The sequence below is a fragment of the Hemicordylus capensis genome, chromosome 4, assembly GCF_027244095.1.
Source record: "Hemicordylus capensis ecotype Gifberg chromosome 4, rHemCap1.1.pri, whole genome shotgun sequence".
Taxonomy (NCBI): domain Eukaryota; kingdom Metazoa; phylum Chordata; class Lepidosauria; order Squamata; family Cordylidae; genus Hemicordylus; species Hemicordylus capensis.
Genome location: NC_069660.1, coordinates 35,682,562 through 35,709,193, shown reverse-complemented (window position 1 = coordinate 35,709,193; position 26,632 = coordinate 35,682,562). Strand labels below are relative to the sequence as shown.

Genomic DNA, 26,632 nt, shown 5'->3' with positions numbered 1-26,632 from the left:
CTGGTAGGCATTTCTGCATCGCAGCTTGTGGGTCCTCTTACAGTTCATGGATCCCGGCTCCCTTGGTTCTCTGAGGAGCTTAGAGAGATGAAACAGACCAAAAGACGCTTGGAACGCTGTTGGAGGAAAACTGGTGCCGAAGATGACCGAATGTGACTACTTGCCCATATTCTGGAATATTCTAGGACAATAAGAGTGGTGAAATCCCACTATTTCTCCGCTCTTATCGCATCAGCTGACTCTCGTCCAGTGGCCTTATCTCTGATTACCCGCTCCCTTCTTAGGAGAGAGGAGCCAGTAGATGTTCAGTCTGGCCGCTGTGATCAATTTGCTCAATACTTTGCTGATAAAGTCACCTGCCTTCGGCTAGAGTTGGACTCTACTTCTGTAGGATCTGATCAGATAGAGGAGATTCTGCCCTGTGATATTTTATGGGACACCTTTGAGTTGGTCAAGGATATGGACACGATTCTCTCGGGTATGGATGTGGCAACATGTTGCTTGTACCCTTGTCCCTACTGGCTGGTTAGAACAGATGGTGGGAATGTTAATTCTTGGCTACGTGAGGGTTTCGTACCAGCAGCTCTTAAAGAGGCGATTGTTCACCCTCACTTGAAGAAACCCTCCCTGGACCCTGAGGTCCTTGACAGCTATAGGCCGATCTCCAACCTCCCTTTTGTAGCGAAGGTGTTAGAGAAGGTTGTATGTGCCCCACTTGAGAGGGTCTTAGAGGAAACTGGTTATCTTAATTCTTATCAGTCAGGTTTCAGACCTCGGCATAGCACAGAGACCGCATTGCTCACTCTGGTAGATGACCTTCTTTGGGACCTTGATGAGGGTAGTGTCCCTCTCTTGGTCCTTTTAGATCTCTCAATGGCTTTTGACACTATCGATCATGCTATCCTTTTTGACCGCCTGCATGGGTTGGGTATCGGGGGTACTGATTTACAGTGGTTCTGTTCTTACCTTAGCGGGCGTGTCCAGTCGGTATGTATTGAGGACAGATGCTCTGACCCATGGCCACTCCTTTATGGAGTTCCCCAGGGTTCAGTTCTTGCCCCTGTCCTCTTTAACGTCTATATGGAGCCACTGGGTCAGGTCATTTCCCAGTTTGGGGTGAGATTTCATCAATACGCTGATGATACTCAGCTGTATATTGCCATCCCAGACCATTCTGGAGATGCTGTTTCTGTGCTTACTCAATGCCTGGAAGCTGTTAAGGTCTGGATGAATAAAAATAAGCTCAGACTGAATCCCACCAAGTCTGAACTACTCTTACTCAGCCCTTGTACCGACCAACAGCTGGATGTGAACCTTGTTTTAGATGTGGTGGCGCTGCCCCCGAAGGAGCTTGTACATGATTTGGGGGTCCTTTTGGACTCGCACCTCCTGCTTGAACAGCCGGTGGAGGGTGCAGCCATAAGTGCCTTTGCCCAGCTCCATCTGATTTGTCTATTACTCCCTTACCTTGATCGGCAAGCATTAATGACAGTGACCCATGCCCTTGTTATCTCCTGCCTAGATTATTGTAACACTCTCTATCTAGGGTTACTTTTGAGGACAATCGGAAAGCTACAATGGGTCCAGAATGCAGCCGCTCATTTACTTATGGGTGCCAGAAAATATGACAGGGTAACACCTCTCCTGCAGTCATTGCACTGGTTACCTATTCGCTACCGAGTTCAATTTAAGGTCCTGGTTTTGATCTTCAAAGCCTTGCAGGGTTTGGCACCTGTTTACCTACAAACCCACCTCTCCCATCCAGTTACATCCCGTCCGGTCAGATCTGCTTAGATGGCCCTTTTGCCGGTCCCCGATTTCTGAGAGGTTTGGGGCACTAGGACCCGTGAAAGGGCCTTCTCGGTTGCTGCCCCACTTCTCTGGAATTCCCTTCCCCTGCATATTTGTTTAGCTCCCTCCTTGTTGATTTTTAAATCTCTATTGAAGACTTGTCTTTTTTGCCAGGCTTTTACCCTGTAGTTTACCTATCCCCCCCCCCGTTAGTTACTTTAGTTTTATTTAGAATGTAATTTTAATGCTGTCTTGTTTTGCATGTTTTTGTACACCGCCCAGAGTTTTCAGAGTGGGCGGTATATCAAATGTTTCTAATAAATAAATAAATCTGTATATGTGCACAGATCTTTATGTGTGTGCACTGATTGTACATGCATTGAATATAATGTGTGAATAGGGCTTATATGGCTATCAGCTGGACTTTCTGTATAGAGCTTTAAGAGGCACTAGGAATAAACAAGGGTCTCAGTGCAGTAAGGGTAAAAAGAGTGCCTGACTGCAATAAATTGTTCCTGGTTTATATGCTGAAATAAGGTTTGTCCAACTGCTAACTCAATTCTGTGTTTGAAAGCCAGACCACTTTCTTACTGTGCTGTACTGCATCACTGCATTGTATTATACTGTAATACAATATATCTGCAGTAATACTGCTAAACCACGAAATGGGAGGAAATGCCGTTGTATTGAGAGTAGTTTGTGTGACCACTTGAAACTCCTAGTGCTGGAACTTGCAAAGTTGCCAGAAGGGCTTGCATTGTACTCCCCAAGGTATCCAAGTGTTGGATTGGGACCTGCTGTAATTTCTTGAAATGTGTCAGAAAACGTTGATGTTTTCTGCACCTGCATATGAAGTCTCCACTACCTCGTTAAAGAGATACTTTAGTTTTACTTCTTTTACACACATCCTTGGCTGGAGTAGAAAGAAGAATGAGACTATTGATGGAGTCTTCATCTTCCAGTGAAATCTCCTATGGTCCAGGAAGCATCCTGGACCATTAAGCATTGTTAGCTCATTTGTCAAATTCCAGATACTGACCAGGCTCATTCAAAATAATCAGACCTAAATCTTGAAAGAATACTCATGATGATACAAGCTGTATCAAAATGCTATTATCCTGTCTTCCTGAGCACCAGCGAACTCATACTTCAATCACTTAAGAAAGGCTTAGTTGTGAACTATTATTATAATTATTTATGTATGTATACATAAGTTGTGAGATTTGTTGTGAGCTGTTACTATGAAGATGTATGTATTTATGCCATCTATGTGCATGGTGCTTTACAAAGAATGAAAAAACAGAACCCCGCCCCAAGAGGATCACAATCTAAAAGTAATGCAATGAAAGCAATATAATGAATTGCATATACCATTATGAGTTTGTTTTTGCTATATACATGTTATAGAATCTCACTGGACATGCTCTCTTTCTCTGCAGAAAATCCTCCTGAGATTCCTTTGCCTTGAAACTGAATGATGAAGCTGCTACAAGTTGGTGCTTTTCTTTTGCTAACCATTATGGCATTGGAAGCCCGACCAAAACTCTTAGGTAAGCTGCTAGCAAAAGTTGGAGATATCATCTGCAAATAGTGTTTAAATTAGGCATGCATTAAACCTCGTGACAAATAAAACTCACACTCAGAGAAACATGATACTATGAGGAGACCCACTCTTATTATTGCTACCGAACATTAATTTTATGACTGAGCTGCTAAGGCTCAATGGCTCATTGTAGCAAGACTCTACACACACTGAATTTGGTTTACAATCTGCACAGTGAAAGTGTTTGAAAATCACAAGCCTCCTTCTATTCAGACAACTATTTCCTTCAAAAGGGGGATTGTTTATCGTTTACTTTAATAGCAATGTCTTATAGTTCAGATTAAACTCAGATGGTCGAAAGCAAATGTCTTGCCATTGAGAGGAAAAAGACTGGGCAGAGTATCTGATTCAATTTGATTGCATTGATTGCACAGTCCCTCCTTCTCTCAAGGCTGTTTCACATGATTCATCAACACACCTGGGTTTGCCATGGAGTGTAACAGGAAGCCACAGTCAATCATCCCTTTCTGATGTGTCTACCTTTATGACATTGATGGTGGCTGACGTGATCTGCAGCCCTCTGGCGATGAAATTGGGGTTGTGGTGGACTGTGAGTTTGCAAGAAGTTTTCAGCATCCCTGCACTGAAGGCTTATTTCTGCAGAGGACCGGGCATGGAGGCGGAGATTATTGTATAACTTCCCTCCCTCCAAAAGCCCACTGGTATAAATCTGTTCCTGAGGGTTGTGCGGCTTTCAGGAATTGGAACATAGAGCATAGGAAGCTGCCATATACTGAGTCAGGCCATTGGTCCATCTAGCTCAATATTGTCTATACCAGGGATTCTCAACATTGGGTCCCCAGATGTTACTGGACTTCAGCTCCCATAATCCCCAGCCCCAGTGGCCTTTGGTTGGGGATTATGGGAGTTGAAGTCCAATAACATCTGGGGACCTAACGTTGAGAATCCCTGATCTACACAGACTGGCAGTGGCATCTCCAAGGTTGCAGGCTGGAATCTCTCTCAGCCCTATCTTGGAGATGCCATGGAGGGAACTTGTAACCTTCTGCATTCAAGCATGCAGATGCTCTTCCCAGAGCAGCTCCATCCTCAAAGGGCAATATCTTACAGTATAATATCTCACACATGTAGTCTCCCATTCATATGCAACTAGGGTGGACACCGCTAATCAAAGGACACTGCTTAGCAAACAAGTCATGCTTGCTACCACAAGACCAGCTCCCCTCCCATGGACCAGCTTTCCTCCCATAGACCAACTATGCAGTTGTAAATGCTGGATGTCTAACACTGCACTGTACTTTTAGATGTGCATTTTAAAATTTATTTATTTATTTTTATTTTACATATTTTTATACCGCCAAAACTTACGTCTCTTGGGTACCTATCTTGGGTGTGCACCTAAAATATCTGATATGTGGAGCAGCCTTCAGATCCTCATGCCTAGCAGTGATGGAGATACAGCTCCATCAACATCAACTCTACACTTTTTCTCTTATTGACCACTAGGGGCATTAGGAATAGAGACTGTAAGCAAGGGTCTTCTCTCTCTCTCTCTCTCTCTCTCTCTCTCTCTCTCTCTCTCTCTGACTGGTAGGCTGATACTCTCATGTCTTCCTCTCCTCTTTGTACCTGTTTGTTGTATTTTATATTTGTCCTTCCTTGCTCTGCTCTTGCACTACTAAGACATAGAATGTTCAAAGACACAGGCTTTCTATCCAACTATGTAACTTCCAATGAACCTTTACAAGTATTTAGACCTTAAATGTCTCTCTCAAGATACTCTTAATGGCACTTGGTTCTTCTCACACATGCTTGCTCTGTTATAATGTGTATCATTGAAATCCTTTCCCTACAACACAAATCCGACACCCCATACTGCTTTATACCCCATTCAGCACTTTATTTTTTCCTCCTCTAGGAGCCAAGTGTAAGACAGGTCCCCTGGACATTGTCTTTGTGATCGACAGCTCGCGCAGTGTCCGCCCCTTCGAATTTGAGACCATGAGGCGCTTCATGATCGACATCATTCATAACCTGGATATAGGGCCCAACGCCACGCGGGTCGGGGTGATCCAGTACTCCAGCCAGGTCCAGAATGTCTTCTCCCTCAAGTCCTATTTCACTAGGGCTGAAATGGAGAAGGCCATCAACAGCATTGTCCCATTGGCCCAAGGCACCATGACAGGGTTGGCCATCCAGTATGCCATGAATGTGGCTTTCACCACGCAGGAGGGGGCCCGCCCACTGCACAAGAAGATCCCTCGAGTGGCTGTGATTGTGACCGATGGGCGGCCCCAAGACCGTGTGACAGATGTGGCTGCTCAAGCCCGAGCAGCTGGCATTGAAATCTATGCGGTGGGTGTTCAGCGGGCAGACATGAACTCCTTGAGGGCCATGGCTACTCCCCCACTGGAGGAGCACGTATTCTTGGTGGAGTCCTTTGACCTCATCCAACAGTTTGGCAAGCAGTTCCAGGACAAGTTGTGTGGTGAGTGATGGGGCAAAGTCACCTCTCAGAGCCTGTTTATAAGCAAGACCATAGGAAACTGCCTTTCCCTGAATCCCACTGTTGGTCCATCCAGCTCAATATTGTCTGCTCTGACTGGCAGCAGCTCTCCAAGCTTTCAGGCAGGAGTCTTCCCCAACCACATCTGGAGATGCTGCCAGGGATTGAACCTGGGACTTCTGCATGCAAAGCCGGTGCTTTCCCCTGAGCTTCAGTGACTCCCTCAAAAATATTCAAATATTTGAGAATTAGGGATGGGGAGACATGATCCACCTTTTGACTTAACGTTATCTTTGGAGAAACCACCATCAACATTGGTCTTTACTTTCTTCTTGCACAACCCGAACCCTGCCCCCTGTTTTTCTATTTTCCTCTCCCTAACCCACATACTTTAAAAATCCCTCCTCATAATGCACTTTTTTTCATAAAGGCTGTGGCCAGACAACAGCCTCTCTTTGGTTCAAACAGCTTGCACAGTCCTAGCGGTTTTAAATTGTTTTAAGGTTTTCATATATTTAATCTATTTTATGTTGTTGCAAACCCACCCAGATATAGAAGTCTGGGGCGGCCTACAAATCTGAAAGACAAACAAACAAGCAAACAGTAGAAGTCAAGGGCAGTAGCTCACAGAAGAGAGATCCAGTTAGCATGGTGGTAGGATTGGTGCTACTATCACTGGCTTATGATCCATGCAACCAGCTGTGGACCCAAGAGGGATGCTGGCTCTCTGGCTCCGTGGCACTCAGCAGCACGTGGACACTCCTACCAACAATGGGGGAAAGTTCCATGCATCCTAAGTGCTGCATCAGAGCAGCTGCAGTCTGGAAATGATGGGAGTAGATTGCAACTGCTCTGATGCATTGCTTAGGATGCACGGAGCTTCCCCAGCCATCAGTACAAGCATCCACATGCTGCTGAGTGCTGCTGAGCCAAAAAGCCCGCATCCCTCTTGGGTGTGCAGCTGGCTGTGCAGATGCTAAGCCCGTGGTTTTGTGTTACGATCACTGCACCATTCACTTTGAAACTATTTCTGGTTTAAATAACTATGTACTGTTAGCTGACATTCTGACTAAACCTGTGCTTGCACAAGGTCATTGCACCAGCACAAGGCTGTTGCACTGGAGCTTAGACTCCAGATTAGTGTTATGCTAGTGCAAAGACAGTAATTGCACAAGCACAACAAACTTTGTTCATTGCTCAGCACAGCTTTAGCCGGGATGTTGGCCATCAGTCTGTTTGAACTAGCATTGGTCAGGGAAGCACAATTTCCAAGTGGATTCACAGAACAACCAGCAGGGAGCAGCAGCAAACTAGTCTGTTAATGTCTATCCCCCCCGCCCCCCAATAAATAAATCTGGAAGCACTCTAGGAACAAAGGAAGCTGCCTCAGACCTTTTGTCTATCTAGCACAGTATTGTCTACACCAGGGTTTCTTAACCTTGGGCCCCCAGATGTGTTTAGACTACAACTCCCATCATCCCCAGTCATGGCCTTTGTGACTGAGGATGATGGGAGTTGTAGTCCAACAACATCTGGGGGCCCAAGGTTAAGAAATGCTGGTTTACACAACTCAGTCTCTTCTGTGATTTTAAAAAGTTCAGCCATTCCTCACAAGTTTCCAAACTCCTTATACCGTCTTTGTTTATCAATCTAGTCAAATTCACAGTGGGTTCTTTTAGCTGCGGCATGACTCCAGCTTCCTCCAAGCTTCCATTTTGACTGACAGACATACACACCAATGAATCATACAGTGGTTCAGCTAAAGTTTTTATTCCCTGTACATGCTTCAGGCAAGTGCCCACCCTTAAGTGATATCTGCAGTTAACACTTTATATAAAAATAGCTTCAGAAGCCTTTAAAGAAATAGAAATCTGCTCTGGGGGTGAGAGAAGGCTCCCTGGTGACAGCATGGGCACCAGCTAATCAATGCTACCCACAGCCAACTTCTGTTGCAGAACGTTTCTTCCAGAGCTCAGCCCCGAAGAAGAAAAATATGTAGTGAGGTTGTTTCCAAAATAGACCCACAGCTCTCAAAATGTCACATTTCTCTTCACCCTCAAACATATCTGTTTTTCTCATGTATAACGTAACAGAGAATTCCTATTTATGGTGTACTAACATGCATCTTCCAGGTGTCGATATGTGCACAGAAATGGATCATGGCTGCCAGCACACCTGTGTCAGTGTCCCAGACTCTTTCTATTGTCAGTGTAACCCAGGATACAAGCTCAACGCTGATGGGAAGACATGCTCCAGTAAGTTGAACAGATTACTAGTTTCACATATTGTACCAGTGAGACAACTGTACAGGGGAACGAATTGTACAATAGTTCTCCTTTGTTCCTAAGCCGAGTCTACAATGAGAAGCACACATGTGGATTTGATTTTACTGTATTTATGTTGCTGACTTGTGAGTCAGAAGAATCAACAATGAAGCTTCTGTGTAATCTGGGCCCATAAAGACTGTGTCCCAGTGTGGAATATGATATTGTTATTTGCTAGCCAATATTGTATTACTCTGCGTATGGATCCCTGTGCAAAGAAATTTGTGCTGGGGAAAAGGAAGACCCAGAACGTATCCCAAGTATGCATCCAAGAAAGCAAAACACAAAAAGAGGCCTAGAATGTGGCTCCAGATGCATTACTGAACTTGCGTTTTGGGTGGTATAGAAAGGTATTTATTAATAAAATAAATAAAATAAAATAAAATAACTCTGCATTCACTCCAATTCTTCTTTCTGACTCCATGCTGGTGTATACAAGGGTCCCCAATCTTAGGTCTTCAGATGTTGTGAGACTACAACTCCCACCATCCCAAATGGCCAAATCATTGTGGCTGAGGATGGTGGGAGTTGTAGTCCAAAAACATCTGAGGACTCAAGGTTGGGAACTCTGGTGTGTAGGACAGAGTTCCTGACTGGATAGGGTTGGCCTTTTCACCATTTCATCCATGATGAGTTATTTATTGCATTTATATCCCTCTCTTCCATGATGGAGCCAAGATGGCACACATAGGGTTCCCAGGCAGTCTCACAACCAATCACTGATCCATTTAGTGATTGATTGATTCAATCACTCATCCAGACCATTTAGTTTCAGCAAAGTTGCTCCATCATGCCCTGGGATCTTTTTGGCATACCCCTAAGATATATATATTTTAATGTACATCTAACGTATACAGATGTGTGTGAATGTGGCTCTTGGGAACATGTCTATTGTACAGGTAAACTTGCATAGGGAGTTGAGATTGAATGTGGCTTCTTATCAAGTGTGAGTAGCCAGCCCTGAGTCCCCTGACAGCATGCCAGGGCTAGGGTGGGCAAAGCTCTTTGTTTAAGGCCTGGGCTGTGTGTTCTTTATACCTCTGCAGTCATTGATGCCTGTGCTGATGGGAGACATGGCTGTGAGCACCAGTGTGTCAGTTCTCACGGCTCTTACACTTGCCGTTGCCGGACAGGCTATTACCTCAACCAGGACAAGAAGACATGCAGCAGTAAGTGACCTCCATCTGCTGCCTCTTCCTTTGCATTCTGTTGATCTTTCTCGCTACCTCTCATCCCACTAGGGGTTTCCTGCCTTTGTATGATTCTTTTGCACTCCCTTTTCCTTTCAGTCAGCTGGACTGGAGAGCCAGCTATTATTCTTCCAGAATCAGAGAGGTCTAAATGGTCTTCCAGTCATTAGGGATAGTGGCTGACATACTGAGCAAGGTCCCGTGTGCTGCTAAGGCTTTGAGAACCACCAGCAACCACAGGCAAAAGCCTGCCTGGTTATTGCTATTTTTTACTTTCTGTAAGCCATTTTGAGAGGCTTTGGCCTGAAAGGTAGTCCACAAACTACTCAAATAAGCAAACAAATATTGACAGTAGACTCATCTCCATGAAATTTGCTCATTTGGCCTGAGCCTGTTTGAGATTCTTGGCATGGAATATAATGAAGGTGTTAAGTCGAAAGAATTGTTGATGGCAGCACAGCCAATGGAGGAGATTCAGGCCAGAACTTATGTGATGCAGGAAAACCATGATCAGTTCTCCCAGCTGTTTAAAAACAAAAGCAAAACAACCCTTTAAAACATTTGGTCAGGATTGCCAAATTTGCAGCATTACTGTCTGTAAGGGAAAGGGCTAATCATCTCCCCATGGTTTTCTCCAGCCATAATGGCTCCCCCTAGCGGCTGTTGGCCCTGCAGCAGAAAAAATTAATAATATCAATATAATACAGGTACCTATATTCCACGCCCCCAACCCAGCAAAACTAAGAGTTGTTAGATCAGGAAAATAGCACAGAGAGGAAGAGTTACGCTCTCTACCATTTGTGCTCCTGATCTGATTAAAATTGGAGCCTCCCCCTCCCTGCTCCCCTTTAAAGTTTTGAAAAAAACATGTTGGAAGATATGGTCATCTCCTACATGACATCTATTTTAGCCTTGCATATTAAAACAGACTATCAAAAAGTACCCCTCACTGCACATGAAAGCTGGGATCAGGAGGCATTTCACAGGAAGTCTCACCATTCTAATAAATGGATATTGCAGATGGTTCCATCTCAGATGGGATGATCTTCTTTCAAAGGCAAACTTTACAGAGTATTTCTCAATATCTCTTTCTCTCAGTGATCAATTTCTGCAGTTTTGGCAACCACAGTTGCCAGCACGAGTGTGTGAACATCCTGAACGGATACTATTGCCGCTGCCGTGATGGCTACACTCTTCAGGCTGATGGCAGGTCATGCCAGGGTAAGTTTTGTATGTGCATACCTGTGACACACAAGAGCTGCATTTGGTTGCATTTGAATGGGAGACTTGATGTGTGAGCCCTGAAAGATATTCCCTTTAGGGCAGGGTTTCTCAACGTGTGGGTCCCCAGATGTTATTGGACTTCAACTCCCATAATCCCCAGCGGCCTTTGGTTGGGAATTATGGGAGTTGAAGTCCAATTACATCTGGGGACCCACACGTTGAGAATCCCTGCTTTAGGGGATGGAGCCGCTCTGGGAAGAGCAGAAGGTTGCAAGTTCCCTCCCTGACTTCTCAAGATAGGCCTGAGAGAGATTTCTGCCTGCAACTTTGGAGAAGCCACTGCCAGTCTGTGTACACAATACTGAGCTAGATGGACCAATGGTCTGACTCAATAAATGGCAGCTTCCTATGTAAGGATATAAGAAGAGTCCTGCTGGATCAGGCCCAAGGGCTATTTAGTCCAGCACCTAGTTTTCCACATTGGTCAACCAAATGCCTCTGGGATATCTGTAGCAAGAGAGAGGAAACAGGGCCCCTCCTTTGCTGTTGCTCCCCTGCAACTTTTCTCTGAGCCTGGGGTTCACATCTAGCAGTCATGACTAATTAGCCATTGATAGACTTTTCCTCCATGAATTTGTCCATGGATTATTGAAGATTGTTTTGTATGGTGTCATTATCAAGTGTGAGAAATGCTTATTTTGTTGTTTCGTATTTGCTTTGCAATAAGTTTTCTAAGTTTCTTAGAAAAAGGGCATATTCAGAAGATACCATCCTCGCAATTCGTACATCAGGGGAGGCTGATTTCCACTCCCTCCACTATCCATGGGGTAGAGGTGGGGTATTTCAGTACTAGCTCTGGATGGACCAGCACTGAATGTAGAATTAAAGATAAAAATGAAAGGTCCAGAGAGTTAGAAACTCCTTACTAACTTTTCTTTGGTAGATCATGGAGGGAGCTGGGTCTTCACCATATGGCTTCGTCATTCTCTGTCTAGCGGAATCATAGGAACATATGAATGTAGGAAGCTGCCATATACTGAGCCAAACCATTGGTCCATCTAGCTCAGTATTGTCTACAATGATTAGCAGAAGCTCTCCAAAGTTTCAGGCAGAAGTCTCTGGTTGAAGGATAGGAAACAGGGGTAGGTATAAATGGAGCGTTTTCACAATGGATGGAAGTAAGAAGTGGGGTCCCCCAGAGATCTGTACTGGGATCAGTGCTTTTAAATTTATTTATAAATGATCTAGAATTTGGGGTAAGCAGCGAGGTGGCCAAATTTGCAGATGACACCAAACTATTTAGGGTAGTGAAATCCAAAACAGATTGTGAGAAGTTCCAAAAGGATCTCTTCAATCTGGCGGAGTAGGCAACAAAATGGCAGATGTGGTTTATTGTTAGCAAGTGTAAAATGATGCATATTGGAGCAAAAACACCCAACTTCCCATATTCGCTGATGGGGTCGTGGTGGATAGCTAGTTGAAAGTGTCAACACGATGTGCAGGTACTATGAAAAAGGCCAATTCCATGCTTCGAATCATTAGGAAGGGGACTGAAAATAAAACTGTTACTATCATAATGCCCTTATACAAATCTATGGTGTGGCCACATTTGGAGTACTCTGTACGGTTCTGGTCACCATATATTCAGAAAGACATTGTAGAACTGGAGAAGGTGCAGAAGAGGGCAACCAAGATGATCAGGGGCCTGGAGTACCTTCCCTATGAGGCAAGACTACAGCATCCGGGGCTTTTTAGTTTAGAAAAAAGATGACTGAGGGTGACATGATAGAGGTCTATAAAATTATGCATGGTATGTAGAGAGAGAATTTCCCCCCCTCTCTCACATAACACTAGAATCAGGGGCCATCCCATGAAACTGATTGCCAAGAAATTTAGGGCTGACAGAAGGAAGTACTTTTTCACAATGCATAATTAACCAAAGAAATTCTCTTCCACAAGATGTGACAGCCACCAGCCTGGATGGCTTTAAGATATGCTTAGATAACTTCATGGAGGAGAGGTCTATCAATGGCTACTAGTCTGAGGGCTATAGGCCATCTCCAGCCTCAGAGGCAAGATGCCTGCAAATGCCAGTTGCAGGGGAGCAACAGCAGGAGAGAGGACATGCTCTCAGCTCTTGCCTGTGTACATCCCAGAGGCATCTAGTGGGTTACTGTGTGAAACAGGATGCTGGATTAGATAGGCCTTGGGTTGGACTCAGCAGGGCATGTTCTTATGTTCCTCCCAGCCCTACCTGGAGATGCCAGGGAGTAAACCTGAGATCTTCTGCATGCAAGCATAAGCTCTACCACTGAGCTATGGCCCCAGCCCCTAATGGGAATATCTTATAGCAGACAGTGCTCAAATGTAGTCATCCATCCCAATGCAAACCAGCATGGACCCTGCTTAGCAAAGGAACAATTCATGGCTGCTACCACAGGACCAGTTCTCCTTCTCCAATACACTTTGTGCATAAGATAACTTACGCACTTTGAATAAGTTATCCCTTTTATTTGTATTTCAGCCAGTGACCTGTGCAATACTGTAGAACATGGGTGTGAATTTAAGTGTGTCAGCACCACAGGCTCTTACCACTGTGTATGCCCAGAGGGTCAGCAGCTCCAGGCGGACAAGAAGACATGCAACAGTGAGTATCAAGGGTTATGCTCAATCAGGAGTGCTCTTGAAACATGAATGTTTAATGAACCTCCAACCAGTGGTCCCTCTAATTTTTTTTTCATCTCTGTGCGGAATGAGTTTTGTTCTGGGTGGCGGTATCGAGGCAGTGTGTGCGCACATGCATTCAGAATGGGGCCTTCCTGATTCAATCTGAGCGGGATCTAAAATGAACTGAGTGGACATCCAAAAACTTGAGCGTGCACATTTGCGCACGTCTTAGAGGGAACAGTGCCTCCAACTGTTCCCAACCATGAAACCATATCCACAAAGATGATTTCGGACAGACAGACGAGGTGGTGGTTTGATCCTCACCACCCACTCTTCCTGGGACATTTTAAAACTGAACATATATTTAGAGATGTTATTCTGCTTTGAAAATACAATAGGAACTTACATTTAGCGTATCACAGAAGTCCCATGATTAGTTAGGAACGGGACATGATGAGGAATGCATCATTTGCTGGATATTACTAGGCTGAATGTGCTGGGGTGGATAATAGTGGCTTCGGAGACTCCAGCTCTGCTGCATAAAAGTGAGAAATGGGAAATGCGGTGAGAGAATGAGAAGATGTGCAGTCGAGACTTAAAAAAAAGTGTTGACTGCAGTTAACACTTTATATAAAAATAACTTCAGAAGCTTTTTTAAAAATACACATCTGCTCTGGGGGTGAGAGAAGGCTCCTTGGTGATAGCATAGGTAACAGCCAATCAGTAATTATTACTGATCAATTAATTATAAGTAATTATCAGACAATCAATAAATTATCAGTAATTATTAGTTATTTTTTATTTATGTAAAATATTTATACCCTGCCCCTCCAGTGCACAAATCCTCCTATCCCAGCTGATTCAAGGTTATGACAGAGGGCTAATTTGGGAAGACTCTGGGAGGGGAAGGACAAGATCCTCAGGGGAAAAAGTGTTCTTACATGGCATACTGTATATCCGGCAGTCTCTGGAATTAGGGTTCATCAAATGAACTGATATCCCGGCTAACCCTACAGGATTTACAACCCCATCAAAGTAAACAGAAAGCAGCAGTGAAACTGGATGAAGGAAAATAAAAGGCTCGCAAAGAAAACAGTAAATGAATAAAGTCCCCTGAACTGAAACTAGGTACCCCACTCTAACAATAACTGAGTAATAAGTGGAAGGAAAGGACAAAACAAGGAATGAAACAAGCGAAGGACACAGAACAAGGAATAAAGGGAACAATGCAGGGAAGTACAGACAAGACAAACTGGAACACGTAAAATATATAATATGCAGGAGCATACTATAAGCTGCCAGCGAAGTTGCAAACAGCAACTCAGCTATGGAAGACTGTTGAATATATATGGTTCCGCAGAACCAACAACCAATCAGGCTTCCCTGAGTCAGCAGTTTGGCTTTCTTTCTTGTGATCTCCTGCACCTGCGTGAGTCCCACTGAGCCTGTCTCTTGATATGTCGTCTCAATACAGGAGAAATCCCAGGCTCTTCCTCATCAGAAACCAAGTCTGGCAGCTGTTGAGAATGTTCAGCTCCAGAGTCTGGTTTCTCTGCCAATTCTTGTTGCTGTGGCTCCCTAGCAGGCGAGTCCTCCTGCTCTGATTCTTCTGATTCTGAAGTCTGAGCCATGACAAGGCCTGAGGAAGGGTGACTAAGAACTGCAGGGATGGGAGGCAACTCTGAGAAACTGGGATTCTCAGAACTTTAAGAGGGCTCAGATGGGTCTCTTGGGAACCCGAGGGTGTTGGCCTAACCTCCATAGGAACTCCTGGCTTTTTGCAGGGTCAGCAAGGCTCATGTTGTCTCAGCTGAGTTTCCTTTTCTCTTTGGGTTGCAGAGTGCAAAGCTGGACACATTGACTTGGTGCTGGTGATTGATGGCTCCAAGAGTGTCCGGCCTCAGAACTTTGAGCTGGTGAAGCAGTTTGTAAACCAGATTGTAGACTTCCTGGATGTGTCTCCTCATGGCACCCGCGTGGGGCTGGTCCAGTACTCCAGCCGTGTGCGCACAGAGTTCCCACTCAACAAATTCACGACAGCAGCCGATGTCAAGAAGGCAGTCCAGAGGGTGCAGTACATGGAGAAGGGCACCATGACTGGCCTGGCTCTCAAGCACATGGTGGAGCACAGCTTCTCTGAGGCTGAAGGGGCCAGGCCTCTCTCCCAGCATGTGCCCAGGATTGGCCTGGTCTTCACTGATGGGCGCTCTCAAGATGATATCTCAGAATGGGCCAGAAGAGCAAAGGAATCAGGTAAGGAAAGGTGGTGTGGGTGTCACAAAGCTTTTATTCATATCCCTTCAGCTGTGCTGTTTAAAACATGGTTGTTCTCTGGATGTCTTTGCTGTGTTAAAACACTATGTTCCCTGAGTGTGTTCATTTTTCTGTACAGCTCAGTTTTTCTAGGTATTAAATTCTTAGTTACTTAATGTCCGTGAGAGCCTGGTTACCCAGCCAATGGTAATAGGAACATAGGAAGCTGCCACATACTGAGTCATACCATAGGTCCATCTAGCTCAGTATTGTCTACATATACTGGCAGCAGCTTCTCCAAGGTTGCAGGCAGGAATCTCTCTCAGTCCTCTCTAGGAGAAGTCAAGGAGGGAACCTGAAACCTTCTGCTCTTCCCAGAGTGGCTCCATCACCTGAGGGGAATATCTTGCAGTGCTCACACATCAAGTCTCCCATTCAGATGCAACCAGAGCAGACCCTGCTTAGCTAGGGGGACAAGTCATGCTTGCTACCACAAGACCAGCTGGGGTGGTGGCACCATTTGCGGGGAACAATGCTTGTTGTGATTTTTTACAAGGTCAACATCCCTAGAGATAGAAAATAGGTGATAACATTACAATGCTTTCAACTTTCAATGTGTTATTGTGCTTTTATTGTCCTGACCATCAGGCCTGCAGCAGCAAAATTTGCAATGGTGTTTTTAAAGCATTTAAATGTTTTAAAAACATTTTAAAAACTACTATGAAATTTTATCAATGTTGTCAGAGGAATAGAAATGAAAATTGGCAGGAAGGTCCTCCAAAGATTACTCCAAGGGGAGAGTACAGCAGTTTGTTCATTGTTACCCTAACTCTGACCCTCACCCTTTCCTCTGTGCAAAGATGACTGCAACTTTACCCTAACTGTTTGGTGATAACACAGAGAAAGGTGTAAGTGCAACAATGCTATCACCTATTTTCCACCTCTACTGGGGTAGTCATTTTCAAAAATCACTGTGGTTAGATAGGCCCTAAACTGTGGTCCCATTTGCATGTAACGGTAAACCAGAGTTGAAGGGGCCATGGGTTGCTAAACCTGTATGTCTGAAAGCTTGAAATTCTGGTCCCGCATGGAAAGCGACCCGAGGTTCTGCTTTCCAAACTCCAATATGAGCTTGGTTGTAGTGAGTTTTGTAGTGAGTTTTGTCGCTCCTACTCAAGGTTAACAGTTGCCTGCAGTATGTCTGAATGCGGAACTGCAGGCTGGGCTGTTGGAAATTGGAGTTGAGGGAGGAAGCTCCTCCCTCTCTCTGATTGTGATTGGCTGTGCAGGCTGTTCTTCATGCAAGAAGGAAGCCTGCACAACCAGTTCCCTCTCCACTCTGCAGTCTTTCTGACTGCAGAGAGCCTCCTCTCCGTTATGTCCAGATGTGAACAGGAGAGCGGGGCGGGGAATGGAACTGTGGGTCCATTGGTTATGTGTGAATGCAGCCCATGTTACGGTTAGGCAGACTTCTCTGAGATGGCAGTGCCTTCCTTTCCTGGTGTGGGCAAAGAAGCCTGGCTGAAAACTCCCCCACTGTTGGCAAGTGAAACAAAACTTAGCTGGAGCACTCCAGCCAATTGATCTGCTTCTGGGCAGTGTCAGGAATTTGTGGCTAATTAGTGAATGCTCTAGTTTCCTCCTGTTATTGCCAGAGAGAAAGTACAAAGGAGACTCAGATTACAGTGCCTACAAAACCATTGTGCTCCTTCTTGACCAGTTATTTAACTCTAAGAGAGGAGAAATGAAGGAACAGTGGCCTTTCTGATCTCTGCCCAGAAGAATACAGGAAGCGTTGGTTTTACAGCTAAACCCAAAACAAGGAAGGGCAAAAAAAGGGGGGGAAGGTTTCATCTTTTGCCAGTGTTATGTCTGGAATGTCTTGCTTACTTATCATCCAAGCTGTCTTTTTCTGTGATTCAGTCATCTGTGTCCAGATTTCTAGACTTGTCCTTTCTTACCTATGGAGGCATAATAGGAAGAATAGGCTAGTTATGATATTCCATTAAGCCAGAGATAGCTTAATTTCACACTCCCCATTCTGCAGTTCCTCTTGCAATTAACTGTCTAGGTTAGCTTTGATAAGCAACCAGAGTGGCCAGTAGTCAGGGATGATGTGACTGCTACCCAACAGCTGTAGGGTTGAAGTTGTGCAGCCCTGATCTAAATTGTCAATAGTGCATTTGTACCCTGAGACCCAATCCAGCCTTTGAGCGCTTCTCATCTGGTCCCTAGGATAATCCCAATCCCGAAATATTTTCCTTGTTATGCAGTTCACCGTCTACAGATGCTGAGGCACAGCAAAGGGAACTTGAGCCCTGTCCTCAGCAGAGGCTTTGGCAGAGTCCTCCAATTATGAATTTCAGCCACTCTTTCCAAGACACAGGCAAAGGAGTTTTTAAGTGAACCTCATCCACTGCTCATGGGAACAGCAGCAAAAGTCCTGGGTGCATACAAATGTACATACCAATCAGGACCCACAGTAATCCACCCCCCATGGAGGAAGAAAATAACCATTGATTGGCCAGTGAACTGAATGCTGATTCAACAGTCATATGATTCAGCTAGGCTGGCCACCTTTTAAAAATAAGTTTAAAATGCTGATGTACATTTATTCAGTTGAATATAAATTTGTCTCTCTCCCCACACCTCACTTTCAAAAAAGCACAAGAATTAGTTTTTCAGATGTTGAAAACTACATGGGAAATCCAGCTAATGATCTTAGCAGTGTTCCAGCAATGAGCACTGACTCTAGTCACAAACTGAGGCTCAAACTGCACATTATATGGAATTCTAGGGTTCATTTCTTTTGTGTGTTTTAAAAAAAACAAAATCTATTGGTAGGCTGTGATTCAGATTAGAGGGAAGGAGGGGCGGAATTACCAGAGGAGAAAGGGTTAAACAGCCTCCCTTAACCCTTACAGGAGGTTGCTAAATCCTTCCCCCTCTGGTAATTTCTCACTTTAAAATCATCCTCACCATGTTGTTCTTTCATCCGTGGAGGGAAAGATGCGAGTGCTTGCTTTGTCTTGGCTCACATCAGAGCATGTGAGCAAGTGAAGTGAATGTTGTAAACTCTGTAGACCTTGTTTGGTTCAGTTTTGGCTCTTAATATTAGATGGAACGGAACAGAGGAATGGAGGAAGCTGCCTTATACCAACTCTTACTCCATCTAAAGTAAAGTTGTGCTGTCGTGTCAGTGTCGATTCCTGGTAACCACAGAGCCCTGTGGGTGCCTTTGGTAGAATACAGGAGGTGTTTACCATTGCCCTCTCGCACACAGTATGAGATGATGCCTTTCAGTATCTTCCTATATAGCTTCTGCCTGATATAGGTGTTTCCCATAGTCTGGGAAACATACCAGCGGGGATTCGAACCAGTAACCTCTTGCTCCCTAGGCAAGTTACTTCCCCACTGTGCCATTAGGTGGCTTACTCCATCTAGCTCAGTGTTATCTAGGCTGACTGGCAGTGGCTCTCCAAGGTCTTTCCCAGCCCTACCTGCAGGAGATGCCACGGATTGAACCTAGAACCTTCTGCATGTAAAGCAGATGCTCTACCATTAAGCTATAGCCTACGGCCCCATCACAAGGCAAATTCTCCTTCTAAACCAGCAGCTAGGATGATGGCAGTCCCAAAGTTTCCCATGTGCCCTCATCAATATAACATTTGTGGCTGAACTTATGTTTAAAACTTCGCTGCCAGGATCTTCCTGCAGCATGAACACCATTCCAACGCACTTGGTATTAAGATCCAAACTACATGGCTAGCCGGAATTCTACAAAGACCTGCTTGCCCTCTTGACTGACCTAAACCTTGATCCACCGTGTATTGCTGCATCTGCAGGAATCGTCATGTTTGCAGTTGGTGTTGGTAAAGCTGTTGAGGAAGAACTGAGAGCAATTGCCTCTGAGCCAATTGATCAGCACTTTTCATACTCTGCGGATTTCAACACCATGACTCACATTGTCGACAATCTTAAACTCAACATCTGCCCTGGTAAGTGGAGAGATAAGTGGGACTGAGGACAGGGTAGGCAACCTTGGCTCTCCAGATGTTGCTGAACTACAGCTTCCATCTTCCCCAGCTGCAGTAAATCTGAGTAACAGCTGGAGAGCCAAGGATAGGGTATGCCTGTGCAATCTAATATTTGAGTGACATGTTCCAATAAATCCCGTAAGTTGTTCATTCTGCTCCTAATCCTGTGTCCTGTCTCAGCTAAGAGTTCACATCCAGATTGTTTAGCATTAAATTTGGTGTCCTCCTAAGAAGATAGTGACTTACATACTGCCAGCTAGCCATGCCCCCCTGCAAGTGGGATGCAATCTCACTGGCTCCATGGCACTCCACAGTGCAAGGACACTCCTGGCAATGGCAGGGGCTCCACTGTGTGTTGTGACCAACTCCTATTGGAAATGATGGGAGTCAGTTGCAGCTGCTCTGACACAATGCTCCATTTACACAGAGGAGCCGCACTGTGAGTGCCATGGAGCCAGTGAGATTGCATCCCTTTTGGATGCGTGGCTGTCTGCATGATATGTAAGCCATGAATATCACCACGTTTGCCCGATCCAGACATTATGCTGCACACGTGTACAGATGCCTGTCCGTTTGTTTGTGCTTGTGGAATGACTGTATCTGTGTTCATTTTAAAAGTGAACCTGGATATAGGCCCTGCAAATGCATGGTACAGGCAGGAAGTGTACTTCTGCACCTGCATTCAGCATAACACGGGAATGACTTGTGCCTGTGTACAGATCTGTACCTGTGTACACTGTACACTCGTTGTACGAGGGCTGAACATAACATGAGAATGACACTGGCCTCTCCACAGCCATTCTCTTGTTTACTTCTCCCTCTCACCTCCCACAGGCAGGGCCTGAGAGTTTGTGAGGGGAGGGATTTGGTTCACCCGAGTCCTCCACTGTGTCAGTCTCTCTCTGGAGGCCTCCACCACTCACGCTCCAAGTGCCCCTCTTCACTGGCTGAGCCTGCCTGAAATCCCTCCTGACAACTGAGGCTAATTAGTCCCACTAATTGGACCTCCGCCCTGCCATCTCAGGCTGCTCTCACCCTGATCCCCATCAGCTGTGCCTCTGTCTGCTGCCACCTCCTCCTTCACTCGCCCCGCCCTGCCCCCGGCCCCTCCAGCCTGGCTCCTTGGTCTCTCTGCCCAGCCGCCCGCCCCGCCTGGGGCCTCTCTGACCTCGGCTGCCGAGGGAATGTCAGAGCCAGTAAGGCCAGCGGGGCCCCCTGCTAGACATGGGCCTAATTTCTCTTATCATTATGAACAATCACATGGACATGTTGCAGTGTTTGGGCTGGGGCCCTGCCCATCTTCACCTATTAGTCTTTTAAAAAACAAAAACTTGATTTGACATGATGGGCAGCCCAATGGAGTGGCAGCGGAGTAATTGTGGAATGACTCCAAACCACTTCTGGGCAGCTGGGCAGCCCTCCATCCATTGGAAACAACGAAAGGAGCACCATGCAGCTGCTGCCCAGAAGTGGCTTGACGTCATTCCATAGCAGCCTCATCACCTTTCAACAAATTGCCTTTCAAATTGTGCAGCAGCCTTGGCAGGTCCTAATATCGACAGAGGGCTGCCCTTCATGTTGACCTTTGAATTAGATTTTGGACGCGTACACTTAATCAGGCATATTGTGGTGCCATTAAGGCTGGACTTTCGGGCACCAGTCCGGAGTCCCCCATAACCCTCTACCCCTTCCCTAGTGTGTGGGGAGCCCCCGGCTTTTCTCTGGAGGAAGGCTGAGTTCTACTGAAAAAGTCCTCAACCCAAGCCACAGAGTAAGGCTGTGCACATTTGCAAATGTCGGGATCAGGTTCTACCTGATCCCACAAATGTCGGGTTCGGTTCTGACCCGATCTGAACCAATTCCCCAAATGTTGGTTTGGGGTCCTTTGAACACTTCAGAATATGGGGATTGAGTTTGCGCAGCTGGTCTGAACTACAATGCCTAGACTCCCTTTTGGTGTCTCGAAGGGCTGCGCTCCCGAAAGGCTGCTGCAGAAGTTTCTTATATCTGTGGCTGCAACCTGCAAGATTTAAGTTAGGGCATGCATCCAGGGCAGGGTGATCATTGTTTATTGCGATGAAAGATTCTCACTAAACCACAACTTTGAGTTTAGCTGGCCAGACAACTCCCTCTTCACTCTCTTCTTATCTATCTATTATTTATCGATTAATTTATCTTATTCCTTGATCTTTCTATGTAAACTGCTTTGAGAACTTTTATTGATAAGGGGGGCCTCCTAAAAAGGGAGGTTCCCCCATAAGGCCATTAGGTCCAGAGTCTGAAATTACCTAGCTACGCCCCTGCAGGATCCAGCAGGGCTGTTCTTATGTTCTTGTGAACTTAGGTTTCTCTGGCCCTGATTAAAATATGTGCCTCTATCCCATGATGATCACTAAAAGACACCCGGTGCTGTTTGCATCCGGTCCCTGCTATAAAGGTGGCCTCTGGTTGGTTGGGTATTGACAGAGAATCAGTGGTAATGTTTCTAATGCACTATGATGATGTTTCAGAGGAGGGCAAAGGAGAAACGGAATTCCGTAATCCATGTGAATGCGAGGCCCTTGTACAGTTCCAGTCAAACACTCTTGCCATCCTGGAAGACCTCACCGATAGAAATATCCTTTTGAAATATTGTGCACCGAGCGTGTTTTATGAGAGCCAAATTAAATAGGAATGTAGTTATCTTTCCTGTTTGGCAGGCTTTTGATTCTCATGTGGAGTATTCCAGGAAAGCTCATGCTGAACATTCAGGAGTTACATATAGGTAATTGCAATGCAGGCTTTCAAAGGAGAGAATATGGCACAGTGGATAGAGTGATGGATTCAGATGTGCGGGCATTGCTATGAAATTTCTTGGGTTGCAATGGCAAGTCATTATCGCTAATTTCAGTGTTGTTGTTATTAGGGTCCAATACCACTCTGAGGGTGGAACAGACATAGAAAAGACTGTAGTATTCTCAGGAAACAATTCATTCCACTAATGCAGCAGTTATTGGGGAAGGGAGTTAGCAGGTGAGGATGCTTAACCCTTCCCCACCTGTCGATTTTCCTCTGCAGCCGTCTTCCCTAGTGCAGTTTTTAATTCCTTTCCAGCAGACAGACTTCAAAACCAGAAGTGAACCAGCAGGAGGTGGGGGGCAGCCTGAGGGGCATTTTCAAATGAGACTCAGTAGTCATGAGAGGGGTCAATCTATTATCCTGCTGATCTTCCCCTGCGACCCTGCATTCCCATTTTCTTGGCCATGGCAGGGTTGGGCCCACACACTTGCTCATACAACATCTAGTTCTACTCTGAGGCTTCTTTGTTGGGGAGGCAGAATACAAAGGTAACAAACAGGCAATATGGTTTAAAAACCCAAAATCAATATATACAGTATGTTGCTTGCAAATGAAGTTAATTGCAACAAAAATGTTAATAACAGAATATATGTGTGTGTCTATGTGTGTATGTATTTGGAGATTCCCATAATGTGATGCATGACAAACTGATTGCTGCTGGTTTCGAAGAGGCCCCCCCCCGCATGTTACTTTATCAGTGACCTACTGCAGCTTAGCCCCTTCCTGTGCTGCAAAGGTAATGTCAGAAGCCACAGTCATGAGGGAGGAGCTTATTTTGTGGCTCCTCCCCACACCAGTATCATTTCCCTAGAAATTAGAGCAATGCTGTCATATGGAGGAGCTGCAGTGTGGGTTCCTTCCATCTGGCTTGGCACAGGAAGGGGCAATGATGTGATGTTGTCGTTCCCATGCCACAAAGGTATGGTGAGAAGAGGCCCTAGCTGATCATTCTAAAGCAGAAGCGACTGGAGATTGCTGTTCTAGGGGAGCAATGAGGGTGGGAAAATCCCTTTAGCCAGTGGCAAACTTGCCTGCTACCAATACCCAGAATGCTGTGCAGGGCAGAGGCACCCGCCCCACATAGCATTCTGGATACCGGCTGCAGGTAACTTTGCCACTGGTTAAAGAGATATTTTCCCACACTCACTGCCCACCCTGGAGTAACATTCACCAGCAGTGTTACCTGTAACAGGGATTCCCAGATGTAGTTGACTACAATTTCCAGAATCCTCAGCCAAAGGCCATTGTAGCTGGGGATTCTGGGAGCTGTAGCCAACAACATCTGGCACACTGCTCACCAATAGTGTTCCCTCTAAAGTTTGTGTGTGTGCATGCTCACACACTTTTTGTTGCCTGTTCAGTCAAATTTAGATCCCGCTCATGTTGAATCAGAAAGGTCCCGCTCTGAATGCTTGTGCGCGCACACTGCCTTGATACTGCCACCCAGAACAAAACTTATTCTGCACACAGATGAAAAAAATTAGAGAGAACACTGCTCACCAGCTGCTACTGTTCTGAAGCAACTTTTCCCTTCAGGATTGGTCCCAATAAGGCAGCTGCATAAAAGGGTCAAGCCTTCACAGAAAGGGGAAGGTCTTTACAGATAAGGGAGACTGTGTTGTTCTCTTAATGCTTGTTACATAATTATCGAGGCAGCTCTTTCCCCATAATCCACTCTATTTCTATTTTGCTTACCTACAACTGTGGCCTTCAGTCCCTTTCCTGTCAGCAGTAAATGTCTGTTCACACCATCTGTCTTGGTTTCCTTAATTACAACCACTTGGCCAGATGACTGTCAGACTCGAAAAGTTGGAAAACCAGATTGCTGGCAAGAAATGATCACCACAGACAGAAATCCAGTATTTGGGGCGGATACATGTCTTGTCGCTCATCATTGGCATTCCTTGACCTGTTGTAAATGGTTCCTTGTACTTTTATCACAGGACCCTGAGTGGAATTGAAATTGCTCCCTTCTTCCCTAGGTTGAAACAAACAATAGCATCATTACGTTGGAATGGTCTTTTCCTTTGCCTGAAATAGATTGATGGGCTGATGATGAACTGGATCAGGCCTCACAGACAGGGACTGGAGACCCAAGTAGGCATGGGACATGAAGCATCTTCAAGAGCTCCTGGGATTTGTCAGCATTTGAGAATTCTTTCCTGATATCTTGTGGCAAACCTGAGAACACTTGCCTTGCTAGAAGAGACAGTCCCCGTTTGCTAAATTGTATTTAGTCCCAACCATGGGAAGGAGGGACAAGAGCAACTTCTGATATTCTCTAGGAGAAGACCTATTCTGTTGTTCCCCCTTGTTATTTTTCACTGTGAACAGTAGCACTTGCAGCGTCTTTATCTAAAGCTTTCTGCTTCGGTTGCACATGAATTTAATATCTGGTTTATAAATAGAAATATAATTTTAAAAAATTAACTAGAACAAGATGCTCAAAAGAAATTGAAGTGGGATATTTCTGATGGGAATCCCTTCCTTCCAACTCCACCCCGACTTTGACAGTATTGATGAAGAATTTGTCATTGCCTTTTTTTATCAGATCATTTTTTAAAAGTTATATATATATGTGTGTGGGGGGGGTGTGCGCATGTGTGTATATATCTTTCTTCCCCAAAGCAGGATAATTGTATTTTTAAACAAACATCTTTTATATTATATGTAAATTTTTATCTCAACTAATAAAACTTGCTGAAGATTTCTAATACACCTGTGTCTTCTTTCCGTCTGAATTAGCACCTACAGATGAACAGGCTTGACCCGGATGCTCCTCTATTTAAATGGCTGCCTGGGTTCTGGTCTGATATTAAAGTAAAATTAAAGTGTGCTGTCAAGTTGATTTCGACTCCTGGTGCCCACAGAGCCCTGTGGTTGTCTTTGGTAGAATACAGGAGGGGTTTACCATTGCCTCCTCCCACGCAATCTGAGATGATGCATATTCCTATATCGGTGCTGCCTGATATAGTACCAGCGGGGATTCGAACCGGCATATTGGCTTCCATCAAATATTTATCATTATTCTTATTATTAATTCAATTTTTATACTGCCCTTCCAAAATGGCTCAGTGCGGTTTACAATTAAAAACAAAACCATTAAAACCAATAACAGTTAAAACAAAAATATAAACAATATAAAACATCAATTAACAATTAAAACATCATAAAAACAGTTAAACAATCAGAACAATTAAAAAACCCAGAAAAGCAGGTTACAGCATTAAAACAATTAAAACTAATTAAAAACCCCGGAAGGCCAGGCTAAACAGATAGGTTTTAAGGGCTCTCCTGAAAGGCAATAAAGAATTCAGATTGCAGATTTCTGCCGGGAGTGCATTCCACAGCCCAGGAGCAGCTACAGAGAAGGCCCGCCTCTGAGTCGCCACTAGACAAACTGGTGGTTACTGGAGACGGACCTCCTCAGATGACCTTAATGTGCGGTGGGAATCATGTAGAAGAAGGCGCTCTCTAAGATATGAAGTGGCTGTTGGAATTAAGGCTTTGCCCTTGGACTATAACAGGAGTAGGAGTCAATACCTTTGTCATTTCTTCTCTGAAATTCATGTTGGAGGGGGAGTTTGACTAACCCCAATTATGACAGAGCCCGCGTGAGCAGTAAAAGCTGAGCCCATGAAAGAGCAGCTTGAGACAGTTGTTTAAGATCCAAAAACAAGTAAGCTTTATTAGGGAAATGCATTCTTGGATAGCAAACCCTGTACACCTGCACTTTCTGTACAGAGTGGGGGCGGGGGGGAGCGGAAATGTTGCATTGCTAATGGAGTCTACAGCAGAGCAAGAGCAGTCTGGGATCAAGAAGGGTGGAGCATTAGGCCTTGGGAATATGAGTCCACCAATCAGAGAAAGCCAGATCAGAGAGATCCAACTGGAGTATAATAAAGAGGAAGACCCTTTCTCACTGTCACTACTCCTAATGTCCATAGTGCTCACAAGAGTAAAAGGTGCCAAGAGTAGATACTCCTCAGCCTTTCTCAGATGGCGACTTTACTTTGTTTCACTGCAAGGTGGGTTGGTGTACATTCATACATCAGCCTGATTTATGCTGAAGTCCAAGCGAGATATCAGGGAGCACTCTATACATGATTCGGGGTCTCCCCTGTGCATTGGAGCTTAACCCACATTATATCCATGGTAAAAAAATTCCACTTCTTACATCGGTTTTTGGGGCTATTTTAAAATATCTTATAAACCTCAGTGTTTCTTCCAAGATGTTT

The 26,632-nt window shown here is 45.0% G+C and overlaps 1 protein-coding gene across 3 annotated transcripts in view; it reads left to right on the top strand.

Moving 5' to 3' along the window:
* The window catches only part of MATN4 (matrilin 4), a 62,404-nt gene extending 37,294 nt beyond the window's left edge, over positions 1-25,110 (top strand). For all 3 annotated transcript variants that reach the window (XM_053247137.1, XM_053247138.1, XM_053247139.1), the window contains exons 2-11: positions 3,231-3,341; positions 5,274-5,843; positions 7,994-8,116; positions 9,232-9,354; positions 10,474-10,596; positions 13,124-13,246; positions 15,106-15,519; positions 19,365-19,517; positions 22,067-22,171; positions 24,175-25,110. In XM_053247137.1, the coding sequence (XP_053103112.1) occupies positions 3,266-3,341; positions 5,274-5,843; positions 7,994-8,116; positions 9,232-9,354; positions 10,474-10,596; positions 13,124-13,246; positions 15,106-15,519; positions 19,365-19,517; positions 22,067-22,171; positions 24,175-24,233 (1,869 nt within the window). In that variant the 5' untranslated portion in view covers positions 3,231-3,265 and the 3' untranslated portion in view covers positions 24,234-25,110. The remainder of the gene's footprint in view (positions 1-3,230; positions 3,342-5,273; positions 5,844-7,993; positions 8,117-9,231; positions 9,355-10,473; positions 10,597-13,123; positions 13,247-15,105; positions 15,520-19,364; positions 19,518-22,066; positions 22,172-24,174) is intronic.
* Positions 25,111-26,632: the final 1,522 nt, after the last annotated feature.